The following is a 19,507-nucleotide window of genomic DNA, read 5'->3' on the forward strand; positions in this document are numbered from 1 at the left end:
TAAACTAGAGAACACTGAACTATTACCAGGAGCCCAGCAGAGGGAGCACAAGTCACTGAGACTCTGAAATGCTGGTATTTTAGGATCGGGAGAGCTGTTAGTCCATCCAGAACTAAACAAAAAGAAGAGATTCATTTATGGAATTTGCCATTCGAAGAACTAAGTATTAGGTTTCAAGATTCTTTTGTGAAAACTGTTATATTTTACTGCATTGCAGTAAATATTTTTCCATTACACTAACTGTGCAAATAACAATTAAACCAAATAAGTTAACATCTGGCCATTAAGGAACACGAGATTAAAAAAAAAAAAAAAAGAAAAAGATAATTTATGCAATATTTTTTCACCTAAATCTGAACAAATTATTAAGAGATTATTTGAAACCTTAACATTGACACATTCATTTGTATAATAAGAATCATTATCTGTGCTTAGTTTAGCTAAGGGCAAACAACAGGGAATAAAGAAATACATATTTTTCTCACTTCTGTCCTTAATTACAATACCATGGTAATGACTGTGGAAAGGCAAAAATTCTTATCCAGATTTCTAGCTTGCACAAACCAACATTTCTTCCACTATCTGTAATGCGATGAACTACAACAAATGAGAAATCCAGTATCTCAAAGAAATACTGTTAGGAATTTGCAGAGAAACCCCATAGCAAAGGGGGAGGGGGTGTAAGCAAGCAGTCCTCATCACCTAAAACCCAGCCAGAATGCATGTCATACACTATTCCTTCAAACCATGCTGCCCTGCTATATCAAAGCCTCTTCAGACTGTTCAAATATCTAATTCAACAATTCCGCAGAGAAAAATAGTACAATTAGGCAAGGATGCAGGCAGAATGAAATGGTGGCAACCTCATTCACAGTCTCACTGAGCTAAGATAAAAGAAATGAGCATTGGCAAAAACAGCCTGAAAGTACCCGCAGACGGCAAAACACAGGCAGAAAAAAAGAAGGAATTAACACAGCAGAGAGGGTATGAGTAGGAGTGATAGGATCAAACTAGAATAATGCAAGTGTGGGCTGCACATCAGGAAGTGCTTCTGGTCTGCAAAATCCACTTACCTAAGCAGCTTCCCACACACCCTCAGTGAGTAGCATGAGATGACCTCCTTGCCACCTGCAGGTGGAGGACAGGAGCCCTCCGACAAACAGGGAACAGACACAAACATTAGTCTTGATATAAGCTGCCTACTTCATACACAACTCTTCCCACACCAGGGACTGGAATTCCCGTTGAGCCATAAACTCAGGGGAACCTCAGTGTGTTGCAGTGTTTTGAAGGTCTGCACAGTTGTGCTGTTCAGGTGCCCACAAAATTAAATAGTGTCAGAATTGGAAGTGCGGAGGAAGCAGCTACTATGGCCATTCCCAAATGCTCTCATGCTCTTTAAAGATGTCCTGAGGGAACACATATAATTCTGTAATCATTCAAGGCAGAAACTCTGTTTAGAGGCCATGGCCTGACGTACAGCATTGAATCTCGCACAGCAGTTTCAGTTCAGTGCCATTGGCCTGTACATAAGACCCATCTAATTTCATTTTTAGATCCAGTAAGACTAATTTTTTTGAGATGCTATTTGCAAGAAGCATCTAATTATTTACTATACTATCAGCATGCTGCAAGAAAACGTCTTGAAATACTTAGTTCTTTCTCATAGCTTCTACAACCTGCCATTAAAGAGGCTCTTGCTACAGAGCTCTTCCTTTGAGCATTACGTATTTTGCTTCATGTTCTCAAAAAAGCTGCAACTCACCCTCTTGCAGAAGACACCTTCCCAGAGGTTTTATGGAAATTTGTCTTCCCATGTAAATAACCAGGCCAACAAGACTGCAGAACAGATTCTAAAATGGGTAAGTCGACGCTTCACATTCTCCCACAGGTGTATTATTTTAAGTGGAAAAGGACGAACTTGAACACCCCTCACTCAGGAGGAAGTTGAGTTCTTCAAAGAACAGCTCTGTTCCTGCTCCCCCCATCCTTCACGTTCTTTTGTAACTGTTCAGTGCTTAATCTCCCTAATATCTTTTAAAAATATTAAAATCTACTTTGCTGACAAGTAAGAATTACTAGACTGGAGATTGTGGTATTTTTTAGGATTCATCTAAAAGACATTGCCTGCCGTTTTAGGACAACAATACACTGCTCACAGCTTACCAGCTTTTCAGATGTTAGATTTGAGCAATAGGGCCTTTAAGTGCCTCTGTTTCACACATACTGTACACACAGATATTTTTGGTAGGATCTAGAAGATTAAGAATTGGGTCTTCCATCTCATACCTCACCTTAGAAATTCAGAGTAATCAGTATGCTGCTGGTATGTATAGTTACACAAACACATACATGTACATAGACATATACAGACACATGTATAGGCTTGTTTTGGACTCAGATCTTTTGGAAGAGGGGGAAGAGGATCTTGATCCTTGTACTTCACTCACAATAGTTATAGCAGCTCTCCTTTGCTTGCTGAAAAAATAGGATCCATGACCATATCCCAATATTTTCCACAAATATATGTTTGGAAATGCATTTCTATTTCCTTGCAATGAATTGTTAAGGAAGAACATCAGAGCACTGACCAGCATGAAAGAGTGCTTGGTTCTTGAAGTTCCAAACAAGAATACTAAAATTAGGAAGCTCACAAGTTGTGTTCTGTGTCAGCAGGAAAGAAGGGCTCATTAGAGAATATTTTCAGATTCACTGGGAACGAATTGTTTAGGTCTGATCTGCTTTAAGCAAGACAATTCACTTCAAGTTTTGAAATCGTATTCAAACTCAGGACTCAATAGGGTGGGTTACCTCCTGCTGTATTTGTCAAAGTAAAATTTGCTCTGTTAAAATAGCATGCATTTTTACTGTTTTATCCACACACCATATTTTCACTCTCTCCTCTGATTTTTCTTGATACCAGCACACTGTTTTGTCATCACTGTGCTTTTTGCTCCCCCTCCCCTTCTTTCTAACTTTTTTATTAGTTACATAGTACACAACCACAGTCAAATTAATTTTTTTTTCATTTTTCTTACCCATTTAGCAGATGTTCAGCAAAAGAATTTGCCCATTTTTCAGCAGAAGCAAAATAATTTAGTTGAGTTATGTTAGCAAGTTCTTGTCTTATTACACACCTTCACAGTATCGATTTCCCACTGTCTGCCAGAACAACAAATGCCTGTTTTAAGAGATACTCACTCATCTGCTGCGTACAAATAACACTAATGTTGAAACACATGCTTCAAGAGAAAAAGCACTGCCCTCGGCATCAAATCCTTATTCTCATAACTGTGGTCTGTTCAATTACATACCAAAGATAAAATGCACAAAACAGTTTTCTTTTATTTCAAAATGTAAGTTTAAGTTTTGCCCAACCTCAGTCTTATATCATCCCTATCTGACAGAGGAATGATAAAGAATAAAGAGCATTTAGTCACAGCAAAGTGTTTGCTTTGGATACAGACTGTGCTTTCCACTTAAAAGTAAGATAATTTTCATGAGCAAAATAAGCTCATGAAAGAGAAGTGGAAGTGGAAGTAGAAGTGAGAATTTAGTAGTAATCTGCACTTCTGCTGTAGGCTTCTTTCAGCAGGACTATCAGTCACAAATCACACTTCCCGTAGCTGATTGAAAAAGAGCTGAACAAAAGTATCTGGTGTACATTTCCTTCTGACAAGAAGGCAGAGAAAGCAAGATCTTGCCCAAACACGAGCACTCTTTAACAGATGTCAGATAACTCTACTTTAATTAAGGCAAACAAAAACAAGCTTCCATCCAAAAGCAGCACAAATCCTGAAACATCATTTACGTCATATGAACAGTCTGTCTCAGCAGAGAACATCTCTGGAGGCAAAAAAGTCAGGCTGGTCTCTACACTAATGCAATCTTTGGCTTCCTGCTGAGACTGTGTGCAAGGGTAGCACTCACTGCCAACAGCGACATGCAAAGTCACAAGCTCATTTTATGTAAGCCATAAAGCAGCCTTCACAAAGCACCACAGAGACAGTGCCACTCACCAGATCGCACTGAGCACACCTCAGCTCAGATTGAGAGCGTCTTCTAAATGCTGGAGACTTCGTAATGCTCTTGACTGTGACTTTTTCTCCCCAGAGAACAAAGCCATTTTTAAATTCATTTAAAAACAAATCAGTCAGGACAGGTACAGAATTTAGACTGAGCTGCAAATAACAGAGCTCTGAGATTGTTCCATCTTAACAAACAATTCCTTCTATACCTCCTCCCCAAACAAAAAGAGATTTCTCACGGTAAAAAGCAGAAAAGAAGTTAGCTTGGTTAGGTTTAGCAAAAACATCACTCCCCAGGTTGGTAACATGCCAGCTGGTTTGCCCATATTTATATTAGGAGGTGCTTTACAAAAGTTGGTGCATTGAACATTTCTTCCTTACACTGAACATCTGAATTTTAGAAGTTTTTGGTGTTTTATCAAATATTAAATGAAATGAACTAATTGCAAGTTAGGCTTATGCAACTTAAATAGTTAATTCACAGAATCACAGAATTGTAGGGGTTGGAAGGGACCTCCAGAGATCATCGAGTCCAACCCCCTGCCAAAGCAGGTTCCCTACAGCAGGTCGCACAGGTCGGCATCCAGGCAGGTCTGGAACATCTCCAGAGAAGGAGACTCCACCACCTCCCTGGGCAGCCTGTTCCAGTGCTCCGTCACCTCACTGTACAGAAGTTCTTGCATGCATTTATGCAGAACTTCCTATGGTGCAGTTTCCGACCATTTCCCCTTGTCCTGTCTCCACACACTGCTGAAAACAGTCTGCCTCACCATTCTGCCCCCCACGCCTTAGATATTTACAGACCTGGATATGGTCCCCTCTCAGTCTTCTTTTCTCAAGACTCAATATCTACTGTTACACTTAACATGCTGATTCACTGCATTTAACAAAGCTTTGCAATCAACTAATTATCCTCAATTATACTTGTAGATTTTGTTTGATTCACACTCAGCAAATTAGTACAAAATTAAGTGAAACACCACCCAAACTTTTTTTGGTACACTGTCTTCCTTGTAAGACAGTGAGTGCACCTACTAACCCATCCTATGCACTCGCCTTCTGCACTCAGCAACCTGCACTACACAGACATCCTTTCTACTCTGGCTCTTTTTTTATGGGAACAACTGACTACTTTTACTTTCTTTTTTGGACTCTTTTTTTCTTGCAGAAATCTATTACTGTGCTCACTAACAGTAATAGAACACAGCAATTCCTCAAACAAATCTGCCAACTTTTCCAAATTATTTAGTCAGACTTCAGCTATATTATTCCTACTGATATAAATTGAAAGTTTCAGAGTTTGTATAACACTTCTATGCTATTGCAAGTAAGCTACCATTTGGTAATGTGACACTGCCTTGACACTGCAGTGCCAGTCAGCAGCACTTGCTTTTCACAGGTTGAAGTCTGAAGACAGGAGTCTAAACTTTTAAGGAAAAACTACTTAAGCCCTAAGGTACAAATTCCATTGATGACTTCCCAGAAGCATAGATTTCTTCCTAAAAGTACTGATTTTATGAAGCATTTGGCAAAGAGAATCCCAGTTTCCTTTACAAAGGTTTCCCTTCGCTCCAGTTTTGAAGCAGTAATCACTGCCAGCAGCTGGGCACAAAGCAGCCCTGCTGCACTGGGATGAAGGTGGGTCCGTTCATGAGGGAACAAGGAGGACACAGCATCTCACAAGCCGCCTTCCTCCTGACACTGCAGATATCCAAAGCAAGCATTATCCACACTTGATATTGAACTGTTACAGAACTTCTGCAAAGAAGGAATCCTTATTCCCCAATTAAACATATGCAAGGTGCACATAACATTTAATTGTGAAGAAACTGAGACTTTTCCTCCTTGAATGGGAAGATACAGACAGCCATAATCTTCAGGTTAAGCTTTCAGAAAGCAAAAGTAACTGCAGGACTGGAAGAAGGCCTTAAAACAAGGGCAAGTTCTGTCTTCTGAGTTGGAGACTTCCTCCAGTTTCTGCATCCAGACATTAAACTGATCTGAAGCTGGCTTGTCGCACCTGCTGCCAGGTAGTTGGAGCCACAGCAGCTGCTGCCACAGCCCCAACACCGCAGCTGGGGAGCCCACAGCTGTGATCCCCCTACACAGCGATGATGTGTGGTGACCTGGAGAGGGGCCCAGGCTCATTCCATACAAAACAAAGAGGTAAGATGATAAATCAGGGGGAAGAGAGGACAGGATTTTTTATGTGAAAGAGGCTCTGAAGATCTGACTCCTCTGGATATACATGCAGGCCAGAGAGCCCAGGACCAGACATAGCGGGCTGTCTCCCAGCTTCCCCACTAAGCCCCGCAGGGTATGCCTCACAGCGATACATCTCTGCCATAAATATCCCAGATTAATTCTGATCCCAGCATCAAATCCACTTAAGAGACTTAAAAGCCTTCAAGTCCTCAGAGCTGCCTGCCCAAAAAGGGCTCTGCAAATGAGTCTTGGGCTGGTGGAGATGAGATGTTATCAAACAAGGCAAGCCATTTGTACAATTTTAGTAATGTCGTTTGCGAGAGACAAATGGGACCAGATAGCTGAGCTGACATCTTGTACTAACTGCACGGCCACAGGAAATCCTCGAAACTGGGAATGAGTGCATGGGGTAGGATTTGGGTAAATACTTTCTGTACATTTCCATGTTCTGTAAATTTGTACTTCATATGTATTTCCTGGAAATAGCTCTTCCTGCTTATAATGAGGACTGGTTGTTAAACGACAGCATATGCTCTCCAGCGTGTTTAAGGAGCTATTTGCTTAGCTTGCCTGGAGACATCTCTATGAAAAAGAAGTCTGAAAGGACCACTCCAGCGCCGCTAGAATACCCTGCGCTGTTAGCACAGACAGCAGGGAGGGAGCTGGGGGTGGGGTTGATTCCTTCCCTCTCTGCCACACCGAGGGGGTGAAAGACATTCGGGAACAGGAGCACGCAGAAGGGGCAGTGGGTGACCAGCGACCCTTTCTCCACTTCCTTCAACTCCCCCAGCAGTACAATAAAAAAACATAAGTTCAGGGCACCGCAATTTCGGGACTACGCAGCGACACTTCCTCCCAGATCATAACAAGCCCATCAGCGGGCTTGGGGCAGATCCCAGCTCTCCGAGAGGCACCTCCCGGCCGGGCCTCCTGAGAGATGCCTGCGGGCAGCCGAGCCGCGTTCCGCGCCCTGCCTACCTCGGGCAGCGGCGAAAAGCAGACGGGAGGCCCCGAGCCGGGCATCTCCCCGAGGAGCCACACCTCACCCCTCGGAGCAGCGGGCGGGTGGACTCGGGGGGCAGCGGAGCCGGTCCGGCGCGGCGCTGGGAGCCGGGAGAGGGCGCGCAGCGCTGCGGGGCGGCTCCGGCACAACCCCGGCCTGAGCCCGAGAGCTTATTTGTAAACACGGGAAACTCCAGTGTACCAGAGCACAAGCAGCTCTTTGTGCTGTAGCAGAGCAGTGAAGTGGGCTCTTAATACGATGCATGCTTTTCCCACTCAATTCAAGTAAAACTATGTCTTAAATTACTTGTCCGTCAGTAGAAAAGAGGCGGGTAAACGCTTCGACTTCAGTTATTGCTATTCTCGAATTTCTGTTACTATGAATCGCGCACAATTAAGCAGCTTTCTGCACACCGCAAAGGAGCCGCGATTAATTACAGATTGAGTCTGCAAGTAGACGCAAAGATTTGGAACAAACGTGTCTCTGAAAGCGGCGAGCCCGAGTTTGGATGAGTCAGTTCGCGCTGTGGCGAGCTGCCAGGGTCTGCTGACCCCTTCTCTGGGTCACTTTCGTTAGCGGCGAGAGCGCGGCCGCTGCGCGCTGCCCGAAGCGCTGGGAGGAGCGGCGGACCCGTGTCCGGCCGGCGGGGAACCGGCACCACTTGCCCGGGAAGCGCGGGCGGCTCCGGGTGCTCCCGCCCGTGCCCCCGGGGGGCAGCGGCTTCCCGAGGGGCCCCGATGCTGGAACGGCCGGGAACAGGCCCTAGGGAGAAGACTCGCCCCGTTTCTCCCAGCGCCCCGTTAGCGCTGCGAAGGTGGAGTGCCCAGGGGCATCCCTAGAAGCACGCGGGGCTGCCGGGGCACCGGCGGCGGAGATAGCGTAGAGAAAACTACAGGCGCAGCAGGCAGAAAAACCTGCCTGGGGGAGCCCCGGGCGTGCTGCCGCAGCTCAGACCCTGGGGAGAAGCTCTCCTCTGAATCCTGACCGGAGCGCCGGTGAAGCGCTAGCTTCCAAATGGGAAAGGAGCCGGGGGACCTGGCTGAGGCCGCCCCTGCCTGGCGAGGACCCCCTCCTTCGCGGCGAGCTGCCTGCTGAGCCGAGCCGCCCAGGGCTCCCTCCTAGGCGCACGCTGGAGGGGAGTTGCGCTCTTCTCAGAGCTTGTACGCGGGATGGCCTTAAGAAACCAAAGGCAGGAGACGAACGAGAAGGAAAGCCCCACCAGAGAAACACCCTCCTCGAAAAGGGCACGCAAACGCGGGAGCCGCTTACTTTTCGTGCTTTGCGTTTTCCTGGATGGCGCTCAGCACCCCCGGGTACGCGGGGGGGACGCCCTGCTGGAGCCTGCATGTGGCCAGGTGCCGGTGATGCTCATCCTGGAGACAGGCATTTTCATGGTACAACTTGGCCACTTGCTGCTCTAGCTCGTCTATCCTCCGCTTCTGCTTCTCCAGCAGCTCCTGCTGCGTCTCAATAATCTTGTTCAGCTCCTTCAGGTACTCCGCCGCCTTGCTAGGGTTTTCCGCCGGGCTCTCCATGGCCTCCCCACACCTCTCACCCTCGGAGAAGCAGGTGGGGGGCGCAGGTGCCGACCAGCCCGCTCCGCCGGGAACTTAAGCGAGAGGGAAGAAATAAATAACCCGCCGGAAACCAGCCCCCCTGCTAGCTTCGCTCTTCCCCTCCTAGAGCAGTCGCTGCCCAGGCGAGCGTAGGAGCGGCGCGCAGCGGCTCCTAGTCCGAGCCGCCATTGCTGGCGTTCGGCTTCCCACTACCGAGCGAGGGCAGAGCCGGCGGGGACCGCGGACGCCGAGCCGCCGGCGAGAGCCACCGCCGGAGCTGCGCGGAGCCCCGCCGCCGCCGCGCTGCCGCTGGCGCACGGGCGCTGTCCCGCCCCGCCGGAGCCGCAGCCGGGTCAGCCCGTCGCCTGGCAGCGCCCGCGCCCCCGCGGAGCTCGCAGCCCGGCATGGGAACCCGCAACCCGCTCGGTGCTGCGGCTCCCTGCCGGCTCCGGTCGCTCTCGCGCCGAAGCCCGCCGCCCGCCCGTCACAGCCGCGGAGGCCGCCGCTGTCGGGGATGCGCTTTAAGTAGCCGAGCTGCCTCCTGCGGGGGGCCGGGGGCTGAGCGGCTCAGCGGAGGGGCGCATCCCTGGGCGGCCCGCTGCAGCCTTTGCGGGCGCCGCCACCCGTCCCCGCCTTGGGGGGGCCGATGCCGGAGCTCGGTGGGGGAAGAGCTCCGGGAACGGCGCGGGCAGGGGAGCTTTTAGCCCGTGCCACCCTGCTCTACGGGCGCGCTCTGCCCACTGGGCTCGGGAAAAAGCGCGCTGTGCGGGAAGGCAGGCAGGGTAAGGCAGCCATGCGGGGAATCCGCTCTGCAAGACCTGATATAAGAGCAAAGATTTTCCCTGGCCCACCTAGGAAACGGTGATTTTTTGCGGAAGTGGCACCGGGGTGCCGGCTCCCTCACAGCCGGGAGCTCTCCAGCACTACGCTCGGAATCACACTCGAGCTAACCGCTGCGTAGCAGAGACCGCTGCCTTTCCGTCAGCGGCTCCGACATCTGAGACCTCTGTCGGTGAGATGCTGCTTCCAGTTAAGGTTGCATCAGGCCAAGAAAAGTTGCTGAGATTGGAGTCCTATATCATCCACACATGTACAGATGGAAACACTTAAGAAAACGGAATAGGAAAGGGAAACAGAAGGAGATATTGCAGGAAAAAGATAAGGTGAATAAGTGCTTTTCTCCCCCCTTTCTCTCCTTATCTCCTTAATATTTTTCTTGTTTTCTCTTTTCTCCACCTTTAAAGTTTTCAAGCTTCCAATTAGTATGATTTCCTCACAGCAGTTGTTGCTGCTGTCACAAATGGCACTGGTACACTCTTGGAAAGTCAGCCCTCCCTGTACAGCCAGGATGCATTGCTTTGGGAGTACAGCTGGTGCAGCAGGCTGAAGGAGTGGGGGAATCACAGCAGCCTACTGGGAGGCTGGAGACTGGGCTCTCCCCATCCCTCCTTGGAGGGAGGGGCTGAAGTTCTTGGAATGGAATTCTAGAAGAAGATATTTGTCACAGTCCCTACCCCAACAGCTTACTGAAGAGGTGAGGAGACCCCATCTAGTCATTTGAATGCGTATTCTGCTCTTAAGGTAGGAAGAAGTTATCCTCAGAACTGTTACTTTTGTTTTGGCCACACGTGCTGCAACCAAGGCCTGCTGTCTGTGTTAACATGACTGAAGCACAAAGGGCTAATTACACTCCTGCTGGGGACTGCAAATTCACAGAAAAATCTTTAGCTACTCTTTTCAGAAGCCAAGCTTTTTTTATAAATCTCACCAGAATTATTGAATTTATGAGTAATTACTTCTACAGAATGTAACAGAAGAATGGCCTGCCCATTTTGGAAGGAAACGCTTATCACAACATCTCACTGAGGCACCCTGCATCATTTTCTTTGTGCAGACCAGGATGCTTGTCAGGTGTAAATAAGTAGAGCAAGAGAACTTATTTTTTATATGCAAAATAAATGCAGAGTAAGACACTCAAAACTCAATGTACACAAGAAGCTTATAAAGCACTTCACAAAAAGGAATGCTGAAGTGTGCAGCAGTAAGTACAGCTAGCTCGTCTTTCAAAGAGATCTTGGGTAGGTAACCCTGAGTTCATGGTATCATGGAACACTGCTAAAGAGGTATGGGTCACTTAAAGATATTACTTTCCTTCTTTTACAGATTTAAGCAAATACTTCAGTTCCCACATGGAATAACTGTATCTTGTTCAGTCACTTACAGTCTTGCTAGATGAGCTGAGCAATAATACATGGGGCGCTCTTAAAATAGTAAAATAGAAGGCATTACTTTAACACGCTATGTCAGAGGTGGATGTTGGTGGGGTGGCAGTATAGGTCAAACCTTCCCACCAGTATTCCATCACATTTTGTTGTCATGTGACAGATGGCAGCAGAGGACAGTCTGACAAAACAGCATCTGATGTGGAAGTGCCTATGAAGCAAAGAGACGTGACTGAATTTCTCCATGAGGAAGAAGATGGCACCCATGGTCACTCATCCATGCTTTTTGAACATTTATAAAGACCAAACTGGATGTTGGCACAGTGAGGTGGTGGCTGGTACAGTTACAGTGATCACAGTGGGTTGCCTATGCTAATGCAGATATTTACAAACATGGCATGCAGGCTCTTAGTCATCACTAGCAAAAGTGCAGAGGTTATGGCGATGACTATGTTGAAAAATAGTGTATTTTTACCTGATAATCTGCTCTATCAAATAGCATTTATTGTTCTATTTATGTCTATTGTAGCTTACACAGAAATAAATAGGGAACATTACTTTCAGAGCAATCTATGTAACTTGTAAAGTGTCTAGTTTCATCTTCTGGATTTTTTTTGTCTGGCTCATTTTGGTTGATTTTAGAGGATTCCTTTGAGAGGATACCACTAGATTTTCCTTTTCTCAGGAGCTCAGTAACAACAAATTAATGAATTTCGCCTGTGCAACACAATGGAAAGTTTAACAATGACAGCAGAGCAGCAAGATTCCATAACACAGAAAGCAAAGGTTCATTGAAATCCAGCAGCATCTTGGACTCAGAAATAAGGAAAAAAACTGCTTACCTTTAGAAAACCTGAGATATGCAGGGACCTCCAGCAAGATACTCTTGCCTCCACTGCCAACCCTTAAATGAGGTATGGGAAGAGGTGGATCCTGGCTCCACCCCTTCTGGTCACTCAGATGCATTGCATTGCATGCACCTGAGCTTCCCTGGGTTGGTCCTGCCTTCCCACCAGGGGCTCCATAACTGATTCAAGCCATCACAAGTAGCCCAACTACTTATGCTTTCCCATAAATAATGTAGAAAGAATCAAACCTACTGGATATGTTCCACTAGGGAACTGTAGGTTAGACTGAAAATTGTGTACAGTAAGTCCTCAGAGACATCTTTGGGCTGGCACCTGGCTTTTCCTGGGTCATGTTACTGGTGTGTTTTGCATGTAGCTCAAGAAAGAGAATGGAGTACTCTGTGTCCAAGGGGATTATTTCTGTGAGCCTCCAAACACGTTTTATCACCCTTCATAAATTAGCAAAAAGAGTGTGAACTTAGAAAACAAGCATATTCATAAAATCAGTAATATGTTCAATTTCTGTGAGACAGATTATGAAAACAGATCCAGCTTGTTCAGATTTGCTCAGAAAATTGATATCAAGCGTAACCTTTTTGAGTAGGAAATTACCAAAATAGTGTTTTTATTAATTGCTAACATTTTATATTAGACTGTCTAATTTTATAAGGTAAATAATACATGGTTAATTTTTACCAGAGAAAGTGTGGAGGAATATTTTAATATTAAAGGAAATGTTGCTCATTCAGTAAGTAGAATCCTCTTACTGATTTATTATTAGCAATAAATAAATATTCCATCCCACTTCAGTGAATCCTTAAGATGATCATAATTTTAGACTGTTTCAGGTCTTGCTGCCTGGTGAATTGATACCCTGCAGAGCACAATTTGTGTCTGTTGGACCATCAGTGCCAGCATCTGGTCCAAAGTCTGACTGCGGTTCAAAAAGAACCTTGCCTGCAGAACTTAAAGGCGCCTGGCTTAATGTCCTCCATATGTCTTAGAACAGGTACATTTGTTTACCTGTCCACTTTAAAAAATCTGGCTCTTATTGGCACTTTCTACATGTCTGAATTAGATGTTTTGTCAGTTTCAGGCTTATTGTACTGCATTAAAATTAAGGTACGTTGTTATTATTTCAGAAGTTTTTTGGTATGGCTAATAATGTGATCAGTGAACATAAAGCCAGATAACAATTTCATCCAAGTAAGATATTTCCAGCAAAAAGCATTTCTAGTATATTTTTCATGTGAAATTAATTAGGCCAGTGTAATACAAAAAAGAGGGACCCAGAAGTCATGCAATTATTTGTACTTGATCTTAACTCTCTCTTTGATCTGTCTTAAAAAATTCTATTGAAAACTGCTTCTTTCTTGTTCACTTATTTTACTGTGCCTCTTCCCTCACCCCTCCTTGTTTTTCCTGTGTTGTATTTGGAGATTTAACATAATGTCAGTGTTAGTAGGGCTGTTATATTTTAAATGTAGGTCCAGACCTTGTTCCCACCATGCCCTTAATGCCTACCCTCTTCATTTGTCCTAATAACACAGGACAGATATGTTCCTTATCCATAACAGCACACTCACCACACAGCCAGAAGTGCTTCTTCGTGCTCTGTGGGCTGACAGTGGGAAATCTTCTGAGAGATGTGAGAAAAATCAGCGTTGTTTGTAGCCTGTTTGCTGCATGCTCCTGGCTCCCTGGAGAAAGAAGGCAATAAAAATTACTGTGCTGACTTGTACTGTTGTCCCAGTAGGCCAAATGTTTGCTGTGGGACTGCTGTCTGACTCCAAGGTACTGATTAACTATTGAAAAAAAAAAGAAAAGAAAAAGTGCAGCGTTAAAGACTTGAAGTCTTTTAGGAACTGTAGTGTTTGAGGCTTGTTCTCTTCCCTCCCCTGCTCAGGTGTAACCCACTTTTAAAAATGACAATTTATTACCTGTCTGTCTGACCTCTTTCAAGCACTGAGCTTCTTTACACCTTTTCCTACCATATATTTTTCTGGCAATGATCTCTTGAAAATCTGACCAAGTTGCCTTTTAACAGCTCCGTAGACAAACAGCACATTTACTCAATTCAGCCACTCTTCTAGAAGAATGATCAGTCAATCCAGAAGCATTCTGTACTTTATTCTAGCATACTTCTTGCATTGCTGTGTAGAATTTGTACAGCTATGCCATGAAAGCATTTGAACAATTAGCCTATGTTTCTATCCAGACAAGCCAAGCATGATAAAATGATTAAACTTATTTTATAAATGGTGTAGAAAAAAAAAATTTCTAGGTACTGTAGTTGAGATTCAAGACAAACCAGAGCTGGAATGAGGGACAACTTTCATTAAAGAACAATATTTTCACTTAAAGGATAAACAGTAAGTGAAGGAGAAAAATATATACTGCAGTATCAGATATCTAGTGCCAATAGCAGATAATTGCCAGGGGAAAATGCTTCATGTTAAAGATGAACAACACAGGCATATTGGCAGGGACAAAAACCTTAGAAATCAGATCAAGAAGCTGAACGCTAAAAGAGGAAAGCAAATAAACACTCTCTAAATTACAACTCATGAATTCACTGAAAGAAGGAAGAAATACCAAATGCTAAGTTGTGATGCCATGAATTTACTGCAACATTTTTGCTTCAAGGATATAAAGCCATGAAGTATCATATACAGTACAATAGAAATATTTCCATAAAATAGTATAATAAAGTTTTCTTGAGGTCTACTCTAAATGAAAATTTCTCCTATGGAGCAAATGCAAATTGCAAATAATTTGTATGCACTCTATACCATCGTGTGTGTATGATCGAAACTAATGGATAATTCTTGTTTTGGCACTTAATACATCTTGAATGCTAGAAAATTCACCCCTGATAATTTTTTTAAGTACTGTACATCTTTGTATCTTCTAGCCATTATGTGTTCAATCTCATTTGAGATATTTTATCACTATAAGTGGTTTAAAACAGTATTCAAAGTAAGATCTACAGATCAGTCAGGAAGCACATAGGTGACTGAAAAGGAAGCTTATGGCAGAGGCTCAGGGGAAAATAGCCAAACAACTTATTTTGCATCAGTTCCAACAGCATAAAGATCTTGAAGGCCTATGCTCAAGATCCTTTCAATGCAGTCCAGACTGTCTTTTGGCTGAGTATATTAATGCACATCTGACCATCTTTTAATAGTGCTGTGAAACACTTCAGCTGTTTTTTTCTGGTTGTACAGCATCCATAGAGTAGCTACACCACTTACTGTCAAGAATAACATAACAGGAAAGTATATTGTCTTGCTATGGATGTAGTTCAGCAGGTAGAAATGGGCAATGTTAATACATGCTGTCATTAACTAAGCAGGTCTGTAGCAGATAATTACAGATTGCTGGTCACAATCACTGCTCCCCAGTTTATCTCAAAATTCTGTCGTAATAAGCAACAAATTTCCATCTTTCTGTCTGCACAGTGGGCATTGTAACGCAGCATATGTGCAAGACACTCTGAAGAGTGTTCTGGTGCTACAGGTGGCTTTTACTTAGCCAAATGGTGCAAGGCAAAGATCCCAAAGAATAACTTTGTGTTTACACAGAGAAATGCTCTGCAGAGAACTGGCTCCGATATCGGAGGTGAGACATCAGCATCGGTGGAGTTCTTTGCTCCAGCTGGAGCCCTGCAGCCTGGGCTAACCAGCACAGGTACAGCACTGGGCTGATGATTTACATCCTGGGGTCACTCCAAGTCCCATCTAGTTCATGGATCTCTACATGGTCGTGTATATTGAGATTTAACATGAACTTCTATTACAAATATAACTGTGTACATAATAGAGAAAAAAGGGATCTATTGAAAATCTGAAGTATAGCAAAGACATGATTGTTTTTCACCATTAAATGCAAACAGCAGGAAGAGAAGGGGCACTTTTACTGGAAGTGCTTATGCTACAGTATTTATTCACAGTGTACTTTCCCCTCTCTCTCCCCCTTACCGCTGATGAAAAGATGACCCAGGGATTGGTGAAGAACCATGTAAAAAGAGAATATATTTACGTAAAGAGAAGGAGAAATAAGTTTTCATTTATAAAAAAGGTGTAGAAATCATATTTTACTTGCATCACTGAGAAGAGCTGAGAGCAATTTAAGTTATTTATTTTTGTTTGCAATGACAGTTAAAAGTAGATTTGCAAATTCAAACTAGAACCTTTTTCAAAAACTAAAATACATCACAACTCAGATAAGTCAATTTCCATTGCTTTTTACATAGTGCTAACCCTCAAAATGTCTTAGGCAAGGATTCAAAACCAGGAAATGAAAAGCTGAACAATGAAATACTAAGGTCCAACAGGATCAATCTTTTCTTATCCCTTCCCTTTCAGACTGTTGTGGAGCATACAAAGAGCAGAGTGAATTGTGTCGATGCTGGACTGTATCATTAGTCTGTTATTTATAATTTCAACCTAGAAGCCTCAGAAAGTATTTTATCACTTGATCTTCAAACCAGTGTTGGCCTCTCTCCATATTATGAGTATTTGAACTGTAACTGCATTGAGAAGCCTTACAGCAATGTAGTTAAGCTCTATTGAACTCTATGGAGGTGTACAGATAAGGGAATTATTTCTGTCAAAGCTAACATGAAGAAAAAAATGTTTCATAGTTGACAAATAGTGGCAAAGAAGCTTTATTTTATTATGTCCTTTTATCTACTCTTGCATTTGGAACATATTCTTGTATAAGCAAACAAAGGACAAGCCTTGGGACTCCAGTCTCAAGGGCATTTTGCCCTTTTTGGAATATGTGGCTTTGGCTGTATGTTTTCTGTTACTAATAATAGCTAACAATTAAAATGCTTACAATGCATAAACACAGTGTATCCTCAGTCTTTTAACTGGTCATACAAGCCGGGCTCTTCACATGCGAGTGGGTGGGAACTATTAGTGTAAAGTCTTCGTTTGGAGCAGCCCAACTGAAAGCATCCACCCTGCCCTCTCTCTAAAGAACTGAGAAAAATGCATGAATTTCTGCAATATTTTCCAGCTAGGTCCTTTCCTGTTTGAATTTAAAAGGGAGTGATGTACTTGCTTTTGGAAGGGAAATCTTTCATATCTGAACCGTCTCTCAAGAGGAGACTCCATCACAGACCAAAAATCTGTAATTTGGAATGGCAATATATTGTGGCAGTAAAATGTTCAGTGGCTGCTTATGTGGAATTCCATTCTGGAATACCACAGAATGGTAAAGAGAACAGCTTTTCTGGGGCAAAGGAAACTCCAGAACTGACCCTGCCAATAACAATCTGAAGGCAAAAATAACTTGATTCAGTCTGAAGATCTTTGAAGTTTTTTGGATTGCAATTGTACTAAAAGGAAAAGTATGAAGAGAAATGTGTTGCTTCTACGAAAAAATCATTATGGATACTTAAATTCCAGAAATGCAAAATGAAAAACTAGCCAATTTTTCTTGATATGTCTGCTTTTACATATTACTTTGTCAAAATTATACTGGCTATTATCTCAAGAGGAGAAGAACGATCTGAATAATCTCTGAGATCTCCATCAAAGTGTTAAGCAGATCTTTAGAGTTTTCCCACTGGGAAGGTTCTTAGAACACGAGGAGAAACACCACATAAAAAGAAGTTAATAGTGCAAATGACAAATGTAGTTTATTCCCAGTCCCTCAAGAAGGGTTGAAAACTTAAACTTCAGAATATGGAATGAACTAATTGGGAGATTGTGACGAACTCCTGGGACAAGCCTTTGGGTTTCTCTGAACTCAGATACCCTCTGAAGTAACTTGCTTCATTTCCAAAAGGACAGCAGCTACCCAAAGATGAATTGCTGTGCTCAGGCTCCTCAGCCATCAGGTTCTGTGATGTCTGTGCAGACAGTGCAGGTGCACTGGTTTCACTCCTGAGACTGATCATGTTGCTGCAAAGGTTTATAAAGACCCAAGTAAGAGGAAAGAAGAAAACTGTTTCTTATCTGTGTATGGAGTTAGATCCAAGCCTAGCAGAATCTGAAGGATCTGGGATGGTAGAGTCTTCCTTTCTTCTTCAGGAGAATCAGTGTTGTACACACATAAAGTTTCAATCACAAAGGAAGAACTTTGGAAAAGGACTGGAGAAGTGCGTGAGCTCTTTAAATCTCTCCCCTATGCTCTGGAAAGGGCATGGGAATGAATGCAACTTTCTTCAGGTGTTTCGATGCTCAGTATGTTTGGGAGAATTTATTTTCTTGACACTGACATTGTCAATTCCTACCATTGGAAACGCTGCTGGGTTTTGGTAGGGAAGGAACAATGTGAATTATGCAATAAATCAGGTCCATTTCCCACATGGAAAAGCAAAGGTTTCTGTATGAAGCTTTTAAATGCATGGAGTGCTGTAGCTCACGTTTAACCCATTTAACCAAGAGCAGTCCTCTCTATCTTGGATACACTCTAACATTCTTACAAGCAAGTAGGTACAACAGTAAGCAGTCTTTTTTAGCTTCTCAGCTATTTTGTCTCCATTTCTTTTCTATTCAGCGTTGGCTGTAGTTTATATGCATACTGAGAGGTATTTTCCTTCAGTGTGTCCTTAACTTTTAAAGAACAAGAATCAGAAGTCGTAGCCTTTACCCCGCATTAAATGTAAAAGCAGGGGATGTTCTAGAAATGACATGTTGGCACTGTGCCTTTATGTTTTTTAGTTTTAGTATCTACTATCTTCTCTCTTGTCTTTGTTCTTAAGTCTCTATTTCCCAGAAACTTTTTAATGTTTTTATTGATAGAAAGAAGTAGGGTTTTGTTCTTCAGCAACAAAATAACGCGCATGGCAATTCTTCAGTGCCCTACCACGAAAGGCACTTCCTGTACTGCCAGTCTGTTCTCAGCAGTTTCATTGTAACAGAATATTGTTCTGCGGTCAGTCAGGATTTTTCCTCCTTTAAGCTCCCAGATATTCTGCCTACATTTGCCATACGTGCTAGAAGGGCAAGGATGGAACATTTAGTGAATATAAGCATTCTCCTCGAAGATAGACTGCCCTCCCCAAAGCAAAAGCACAGCTTGCGAAGTCATGCGGGCCTTTGCTTTATGTCTTATTATTTAAGAGAATCCCTGACAAAAAGGGTTTTATCTCCATGATATTCAATGTCAAAACCTGCAGCAGACAGACAAAATCCTTGTTCTGCTTGCTGCAACCACAGCTGTAAGCTATGATTTTCTCTTTTTCTTTTCTCCTTCTTTTTTTTTTTCATTTTTCTTTTTTTTTTCCCCCCTATTTTTACTTCCTTCCCCTCCTTTATTCTGCCCCCCCCCCCCCCTTTTTTTTTTTCTGCAGAAAGATGCTGATGAAATCACTTATCAACCAGATTCCATTTCAGAGCATTTATAGCATCACATTGTGAACTCAAGGTCACCAAAAGTATAATTCAGACACTCTGCTTTTCATCTTACTTTAATTTGTTGCAAGACTACGAAGAATTCTTTACAAGGTTTGTACAAATATTCTTTCTAAAAAAAAGGAAACAAGTTTGCTGCTTGATGAAAAACTGCCTATGAGTTCTTACAAAATCGAACGGGCAAAGGATCCAGTCCCATGTTATGCAAAATCCTTGCTTGTAAACAGTGTCCTGTCTTTAAACTGATTTAATGCTTTACCTTAGAATGCAGTAGA

General features: G+C 43.5%; 1 protein-coding gene across 10 annotated transcripts in view; it reads right to left on the reverse strand.

Annotated features, from left to right (window-relative positions):
* IQSEC1 (IQ motif and Sec7 domain ArfGEF 1) overlaps positions 1-13,553 on the reverse strand; it is a 318,376-nt gene extending 304,823 nt beyond the window's left edge. For 3 of the 10 annotated variants that reach the window (XM_052678515.1, XM_052678514.1, XM_052678512.1), the window contains exon 1: positions 13,449-13,553. Coding sequence is in view for 7 of the 10 variants with exons in the window: in XM_052678509.1 (XP_052534469.1) it covers positions 8,506-8,771 (266 nt within the window). In the remaining 3 variants the exon portion in view is untranslated. Of the gene's footprint in view, positions 1-8,505; positions 9,045-13,448 lie in introns of those variants that run through there. The other 7 variants (XM_052678509.1, XM_052678507.1, XM_052678513.1 and 4 more) reach the window with 5 other exon arrangements.
* Positions 13,554-19,507: the final 5,954 nt, after the last annotated feature.

This window comes from Tympanuchus pallidicinctus, unplaced genomic scaffold (assembly GCF_026119805.1).
Source record: "Tympanuchus pallidicinctus isolate F22 unplaced genomic scaffold, pur_lepc_1.0 scaffold17, whole genome shotgun sequence".
Lineage (NCBI taxonomy): Eukaryota > Metazoa > Chordata > Aves > Galliformes > Phasianidae > Tympanuchus > Tympanuchus pallidicinctus.